Raw genomic sequence first — 8,333 nt, 5'->3', positions numbered from 1 at the left:
TATATGTACATTATAATGTTGCTTTTGTTGTTTTAATTCATGTAAATACACTGATGTGATACCTTAGTATATGTCTTGGTCCAAAACATATACTAAGGTATCACATAATAGACATATACCAAAACCTTTGGTATATGTCTATTTTGAATTTATAGCCCCCCCTGGAGAAAACTCCACCAGCCGCCACTGCCAGTCAGTCCAAAAGTTTACTCAACTCCCAGCGGTCTGGTACATTCACAGCCTCAGCACCATCAGCATATAACGGTCCATCTATGCTCGACACACACAGTAACACGGACATTGTTTGGGTGAAAAAACAGCAACAAACTAAATGAACGGTGTCACGTAAAAGTGTAAAGGCTAATTTGGCTAGCCATTATTCTAGCCTGAACAAAGATTTCTGTCCTTTCTCCATACTCCGTGTTCTATGACTGATAAGGTGCTAACTATTGATAACTGTTTTGCAGAACATCACTTCTATAATGACCAGACTATTCCTTTAAACTGAAACTCTGAACTCGTGACATACTCTGGAGCAGGTGATACACTGAAGTCAGATAAGAAATTGTTGCCTTCTACTGATACAAGTTCAACCAAAAAGTCACAGAGCTGATGACTAAACCTCCAACACAACTCCATTTATGTTTTGAACAGCTTCAGCTGGTCCACATGTTCTCTTTCTGTCTTTGTTCAAGGCCGGTGGAGGCCAGAGGACCAGAAGAGACATCCGGCCTGATGTCATGAGAATTCCCAGTTCTTCTGTTCCTTGGAGGGAACGCCTGCCAAGAGCTCCCTGGAATGTATGTCAAGTAAAAGCAATGTAAAACTAAGAATCAGATTTTGAACTGATTTTGCTTTATTGTCTGATTTGCAGTGTGTTCAGATAGTGTTTGGTCACCTAAACCTGCACATAGATAATAGTTTGCCACTGTCCAATATCATGAGTGTACCTTTTTGGTTTCAGAGCAGACCATCTTGTTCTCTCTAAATTTAATGAAAGAACCAAAAAAAAAAAAAAAAAAAAATCTTCATCAAACTCGTCTCACAACTTCACAGCAGCCATGGCTCAGTCTATTGTTGAAACTTGGCTGTTTTACGTGGCTGTCGTTTAAGCTAAAATATTTATAAACTAAATAATACACCTCCTGCCCAAAATTTCAACATAATGATTTGGGACTTATTTTGGTTAGAATCGAATCTGAAAAACTGTATAAAAAGGGTAAAAAGAAAATTTAAAGCTGCTGCCAGCGACTCTTTGGGGTCAACATTGTAACCACTTGTGGCTGTGTCACTCCCTGACAGGCAGACAGAAACGCAGAGTAGAAATTAAGCCTTTGTAAAAACTATAAGTTGCAAAAAAAAAAAAAAAAAAAGACTCCTTTGACAATCACAGGTGTAAATTTTTATTCCTCTACAGCGTTTTATTGAAGGTTTGACATCAAAGCTTCGAAGCCTGTTTTATTGTAATGGAGCAGATTTGTTCGAAGCGCTGTCGAGGCTTGTATCAAAGTTCTGTGATTACGTGACGAATTACGTTTGAGGCTTCATACGTCACAATGAAACACTAGAAGTGAGCTGAGTGAGTCAAATCTATACACTGTTTTGTTTATTATAAGGACGTTTGTGGCTGCTGTCATTGCGGTCGACCTCAGGATGTCACAGACAGGGTCTGTCTTTGAGGGCTTGAAGCTTCAAATCGTTTTTTAGTACAATCAGGATCCTCAAAAGTTTTACAAGGCTTCATCTGCCCAACTCTAGTTGACCCAAGACAGGCAACAGGATGTCAGGTATATCTCTGAGAATTTTTTATTGGAGTTAAAAAAAAAAACAACCTAAATGGGCAGATGTAACAAAAACCCGGGCTGAAACAAAAACAATAAGTTTACAGTTTATCAGGTGTAGTAATAACTGATGAAACACAGGTGTCTAAAGTCAGGCTGGGACTTGGACGCCTTCTGGCTGCCTTGGTGTGGTTTATGAATAAACCGTGGCAGAGAAGGGGGTCGAAACCAACCTGCCCCGATGCACCTTTTGTGTCGTGAAGCAAGGTAATAAGAGAGCCGAAACGGTTGGCGTAGGAAAAGGTAGGCCGACGCCACAAAGAGGATCGCTAATGTTAATTTGTCATGTTTTTAAAAAAGGATACAAGGGAGACGTCCGTCACATATTTAATGTGTTGTTCCACACCTCTTTTGGCTCTGTCGTGCTCGCTTCCTGCCTGAATGTTCACGTCTACGCAGGATGTGGGCGGATCCATCTGTGCCAGAGGGGAGTATAAAGAGAGACTGGTCTGTGCGCCCATTTCGCGGAACTGTTTTATGACAGAGCCTCAAGATGCCGAGGGATAACGTTGGGAGGCGATACGGGAAAAAAAAGCCCGACAAACATGATTGAAATACTCAGAAATACAAAGAAACATCCCAAAAATCAACACAAATTACAAAATAACTGTGAGAAGATATTAATTATTGCCTAAAAAGGTCACTGTTGTCAGTAGCTCAGTCTGTATTTAACTACATGTAGGTGGACGGGTAAGCCCACAAGTGAAGCACCTGAAACTACTGCGGATCCACACTTTCTGCATCTGTTTTTAAACGGGTTACAGTGATCAGCAATTTACTGTCTGTTTGTTTAGTTTCTTTGGCCTTAATTGATCCACAGATCCCACATTACTTCACGCCTGGAGAAGAGCTGACGAGGAGGAAAAGGAGGGTCTGTATTCCTCCAATCCCTGTTGATGAGAATCATGAAGGACCCTATCCTCTGTTGATTCATTTTGTAAGAAGATTTTAAGTCTCTTCTGCTGCACTGTGATCTGACTTTTATTTCTCTTTGTTTAGAGTGTGTTTAGACTGAGATTACAGTTTAGTTGCAACACCCTCAGAGCTGAAATTGTCTTATGATGCTTACTAATATATGGTTTCCAAGAAGCTTTGTTTCTGCACCTTAGACATAAATGCCATAGAAGTCAAAGACCTCTGCTAGCCCTCTTTTCCTGCTGGTTTCTTAAACTATTACAGCTGTTGTTGGTATCCCTGTGGTTTATGAGTTCTTGTGATTTGTTCAGTGGGCGTCTGATATAAAGGCGCAGTTCAGCATCAGCGGTCCGGGAGCTGATCAGCCTCCTGTTGGCCTTTTCACCATGGACAGGGACAATGGTGATATGTACGTCACACAGCCACTCGACAGAGAGACACGAGAACATTACTGGGTAAGCATGTTGCAATGATTAAGTTTCCACTGCGATAATGTTTCAGATTTTGTCACTGTACTAAAGCGACTACATTCTAGGTCATAGAATGTAGTCAAGGGCAGCTTTCTTAATGGATTACACAAAATCTGGAGCTGTCTGATATGTAATATCATGTTAATAAAGGGATTAGCAGATGTTAGACTGGGATGAGATATGGAGGATTTGGAGCAGCTGATTAGACGTAAACTGGAGACAAGTAACTGGAAGCAGGAGTATTGTAATCTGTTTAGTGTGTTCTTGTAAATGTGCACATGGTCTTATGAAACTCAACATGCATTATTCCTACATATGACATCATACTAATCTCTTTTCAGTTGGAGACAACAGTGGTGGTAGAAGGACATTCTCCACATAGTTTTACTTTTACAGTAGAAGTACATGATGTGAATGACAACAAGCCTGTTTTCTCTCAAGACACCTTCTTGGGATACGTCCCTGAGGCCTCTCCAAAAGGTACTGTCAGTAGGTTTGATTCAATCCCCAAAGGTATACATATATGACAGAGGACTGCTAAGTATTTACAATGAACCATGAGTAAAAGCATGGTGAAAATCAACTTTGGGTTTTCGGTGTCAAGACTGGAAAACCTGTTACTCCTGACGTCAGTCGCCAACTCTCTGATCTTAGAGACGTTCAGCTGCAAGTGATTCTGTCCAGCCAGCTCCACAAAGTTCTCCACCGATGCCCTGTACTCCCCCCTCCTGTCCCTCACTTATACGCCCAAACGCCAGCTGAATCGGCAGAACCTTTCTGCAGGTGGAGCTGTACTGAAAGTCAGGAAGGGAGAGAGCGCTGTCGCCTGTGGCGCTCCTGTGTTGCTAACCTCAGCCTCCTGTCGTGCTTCTGTTTTTACTTTCTTCAGGTTTTGAGGTGATTAGGGTTGTGGCTACTGATGCTGATGATCAATTTAGTGACAACTCAAGGCTCCGCTTTTGTATTATGAGTCAGGAGCCTCAGGAACCCAGTCCCTCCATGTTTGAGATCAACCCAGTTGATGGAGTCATCAGAGTGAATGCTGATGGACTGGACAGAGAGGTAGAAGTTAAAAAAAAAAATCCCCCTGAATGACTGAGCTTTGAAACCTAAGCATGGGAATGATTAAGGGTTCATATACTGTCATTTGACCACTGTCTCCTCCAACAGAAACACCCTCAGTACACTCTGGTGGTAGAAGCAGCAGACATGAAAGGAAAAGGCTTATCCACACAAGCAAAAGTAGTTCTCACAATCACAACTCCCATCTCTGTAAGTACAACACAGTTCATGTCCAAATTTTTACCACGTTTATTACAGTAAAAAACTTTCATTTCAGTTTGAAAAAAATCAAAACATTCAACTCAATAATAACATTTATTGCCGCACAAATGTTAGATCCATAAGGAATTTGTAGTCAGACTACGGTGAAGATCCGTGTCTTGCACTCAAGGGTAAAGTTTATGTGAGAGGTGAGGCTATAATCAGGCAGTGGAGGGAATACTTTGAGATAAGAGCCAAGGCGTCCCAAACCAGAACAAGATCCTGACTACAGAAACAGGAAAAATATGTGAATGACACGAGGAACTTGGCCCGGAGAATAAGAAAGAAGTAAACTGATGTATTGTGCTGGCAGAGAGCACAATGCTTGCAATTACCAAGATTTAATCCCAGGAAAATCTGCTAACTGAATATGAACTAGTTTATTTTAGGCCTGTGAACTTACCTTTTTAAGGGGTTAACTATGAAAAAGTTATTGTGTGGTGTGAACTTACTCAACGCTGCTTTTAGGGACAGGAAGAGGAGCTCTGTGTAGAGCAAGGGTGGCCAATCCTGGAGGGCCATCCTGCATGTTTTCCTTGTTTCCCTGCTCCAACACACCTGATTCAGCGGTTAAATCACCTCTTCATGTTCTGCAGAAGCCTGTTAATCACCCATTGATTCAAATCAGGTGTGTTGGAGCAGAGAAACAAGTAAAACATGCAGGTAAGTGGCCCTCGAGGACCAGGATTGGCCACCCCTGGTGTAGAGTCACAGAAGGGGCTACGTAGTTCAGGTGGCTTTGCCATTTGGAAAAGATGCCTTCAGGACTCTCCTGAGCAGGTGTTTCAGACTTTCCCCCAATTAGGAGCAGGTTTTGGTCCAAACCTGGGATGTGTTGAAGACAACATGTCTCACAGCTGCTCTGGGAACGCCTCTGTAACAACCAAGACAATTAAGATATCATTACTACTGCCAAGGTGGAAAGAAAAACAGGTTACCAGGAGTAATAAAGCTGGAAAATATGGATTAATAAATAATTCTTTATCATGTTAGGACATTCTCTGTGATGCATTTGCAGTATCTTGAATGACAGTCCAGTAAATTACAGTGGAAGTTGTAGAACTGAGGTCTGTTTGTGTTTTCTGATCAGCTGGACTGTGATGCTTCTTCTTCTTCTTCTTCCGTAGAACCAAACTGAGAGTGAGATCGCCGTTTCGCAGCCAACGTCACTTCCTGACCCAGAACAAAAGCTTCCCGCTGACCGTACGCTGGAGCAGCCCGCAGCTTCTGATCCAGACAGTGCCGGCAAACACAAAGACGTGTAAGGAAAAGGGATTTAAAATAAAACAAGTGTCCCCAAAAAACGGAACAGACACTGTTTCTCCTGAGATTCGACTCGATGAAATTTCAAACAGGTCTTAAAATTTGTAAATGCAACATCTCACATAATGCCTTTTTAATATTTATCTCTACGTTTAGAAATAAACTGAACCAGTTAAGAGCTTTTTGTTAAAATGAACCTTTCAGTTATGTAGAAGCGTCTTACATGGTCATAACAAATTCTTTGTGTTGTCTTTTGATTTGATTTGTACTGTGCCTTTGATTTGATTCCAAAGCCCCAAGGACAAAAGGCTCCTGTTTGTCAAGAACAGCAAATACAAAGTGCTGATGGTAGGTAGAACAGAAGAGAGCCGTACGGACCGCGCAGCCACCTGTTTCAGGACTGTGACTGACCCGATTATGTCCTCTCTTTGTCTCACCAGTTACTGTTGAACCCACAGCAACTCATCCCCTGATCTTTCAGCTTCAGGACACCGATGACCACGTCGTGCAGCCGCTCTGAACGGTTTCACATTGAGCACTTCTGCTGCAGAGGAGACCCGAGGTGGACGTTTGCGGGGGTGGGATGGGTGTGTTTTAACATATGTGCTTTTAAAACTATACCTGATAACTTTCGAGGTCTGGTGAATGTGTTGCTGCCGGGTTTCTTTGTGGGTTTTCATTTTTTTTTGCCTCACCAGCGTATAAGAGGTGTTATTACAGGTGTAAGATTATGATCCACATGTTGTATGAAAGGACTGCAGTGGTGTTGCGCATTAAATGGTGTTATTAAACTTTTATATGAACGTATTAGTCAATGTGAAGGTACGTAAAAACATACAAACTACAGTGTGACATAAAATAAAGCCAAAGCAAAGAGCAATATTTTATAAAGTATAAGCTCGCCTGTTAAATATAATAAAATGTTTTGATGTTGGATTCCAACACCAAACTATAGTTTACAGCTTAACAAAATCTGAGTCTAGGAATCAACCCTTCCTCCATGTTACACTGTCACCAAGAGGCTGATATTTTCCAAATCAAGATGGGCTAATGTGGCTCTTTGAACCTTTTTGCCTGTTTCAGGCCCACAAGACAGAAAAAATTATATATATATCATCCAAAATGTGCAGCTAGCTGGAGAATAGAGTGACTTCTGATAGCAGTGCAGCATATCTGAAATGGTCTCATATCATGAATCTTTGAACAGATTTTAGTGAAACATTCAGAAAGTAATTACTGGGTTTACACCTATAACTGATTAACCTTTTTTACTCAACCTGATGCAAGATGGCTGCCACGGTGAGCTGACTTCAGTTTGCACAACAATGACGATGCCTCAGTGAATTTTACAGATATTGAGCTAAGGTTTGGTGTGGTGGTAGCTGAGGGTCATCCGCAACACACACTCTGAGCGCTAAAAGACCGTTCGAGATCGCATGAGATTGGGCATGATGTTATTTTCAAAGCGTCCCCTGTCATTCTCATCATAAGGCTGTGTTAGTTTAAAACTCTGGCATGAAATGTGGCGAGCAACATGCATTCTTTCAAGAAATGCTTTCATTTTTTTTTTTTTTGACTACTCTGCTTAGAGCACAATGATTTCTCCCACACAACATTTAAACTGTCTAAACTTTCCAATAGTGTGGATAGTTTCGCAACTGTTTCCTAATAGTTTCAGGCAGAAACTGCTTCATAATTTCTTCTCAGGAGCCACCCTTTCACGAGGTTTTGTCAGATAACTGAGACCTTTTATGCAACACCGTATTTTTTTTTCTTTTCTTTTTGTATTGACAGATGCACTGTTAACAGTATAAACACTGCTGTTTACAGTCTGGAGCCAATAAGTTTTTTTTTCTATGGTGACAGATTAGTTATAGCACTGTATGGGTAAAAGATGTTAGCTTGAGCAGCTGGATCTGTTGCTTTATGTCCTTTTTTAATGTAAACGTCTTAAATAAACTGCACAGGGAAATGGGTTCCACAGCCTGATATTTTTTTTTTAGTACTTACAGTTAAATAGTAAATAAGTTTGATTTCTTGTTTTTATTGTGTTCTACACTTTGGAGCAAATGTATTAGAGAGTAGCTCCGGCCCGTTGCTGGTCTGTCTGGATCTGCATGTGTTTTGCTGTCAGTTACATGTTTTCTGGTTGAAAAGATGTTTACACCAACTTAGAAAGATGGGAAATAAATAACACAAAACAAACCATTCATGGCTCTCTCTGCTAGCTCACATCATGTGTCTTTGCCGTATTTGCATTTAGAATTATGTTAAATATTTCTAAAGGACACAGTTTAATTTGTATTTGTATTTGTATATATATGCATGTTATTTTCATATATAATTTATCCAGCATTATTGTACTGACTTTGTTATGTTTATTCTTACATTTAAACCGCAGTGAATGTGTTGCGTTTAAACTTCTACAGGCTCCTGTGGAGACACTCTGCCTGTTTTACATCAGGATGTTATAGCCACTGTTGTCCAGCAGAGGGCGACAAATTCACACATTTCTTTACGT

General features: G+C 40.8%; 1 protein-coding gene across 1 annotated transcript in view; it reads left to right on the top strand.

The window, feature by feature from the left end:
- The window catches only part of LOC108244116 (cadherin-1), a 30,897-nt gene extending 22,877 nt beyond the window's left edge, over positions 1–8,020 (top strand). Inside the window, exons 21-29 of the mRNA XM_037973496.1 lie at positions 696–800; positions 2,662–2,778; positions 3,068–3,211; positions 3,568–3,706; positions 4,116–4,288; positions 4,397–4,498; positions 5,677–5,810; positions 6,106–6,160; positions 6,253–8,020. Coding sequence (XP_037829424.1) covers positions 696–800; positions 2,662–2,778; positions 3,068–3,211; positions 3,568–3,706; positions 4,116–4,288; positions 4,397–4,498; positions 5,677–5,810; positions 6,106–6,160; positions 6,253–6,285 — 1,002 coding nt within the window. The 3' untranslated portion in view covers positions 6,286–8,020. The remainder of the gene's footprint in view (positions 1–695; positions 801–2,661; positions 2,779–3,067; positions 3,212–3,567; positions 3,707–4,115; positions 4,289–4,396; positions 4,499–5,676; positions 5,811–6,105; positions 6,161–6,252) is intronic.
- Positions 8,021–8,333: the final 313 nt, after the last annotated feature.

Source organism: Kryptolebias marmoratus, linkage group LG22 (genome assembly GCF_001649575.2).
Source record: "Kryptolebias marmoratus isolate JLee-2015 linkage group LG22, ASM164957v2, whole genome shotgun sequence".
Taxonomy (NCBI): domain Eukaryota; kingdom Metazoa; phylum Chordata; class Actinopteri; order Cyprinodontiformes; family Rivulidae; genus Kryptolebias; species Kryptolebias marmoratus.
This window is presented reverse-complemented; position numbering and strand designations above follow the sequence as displayed.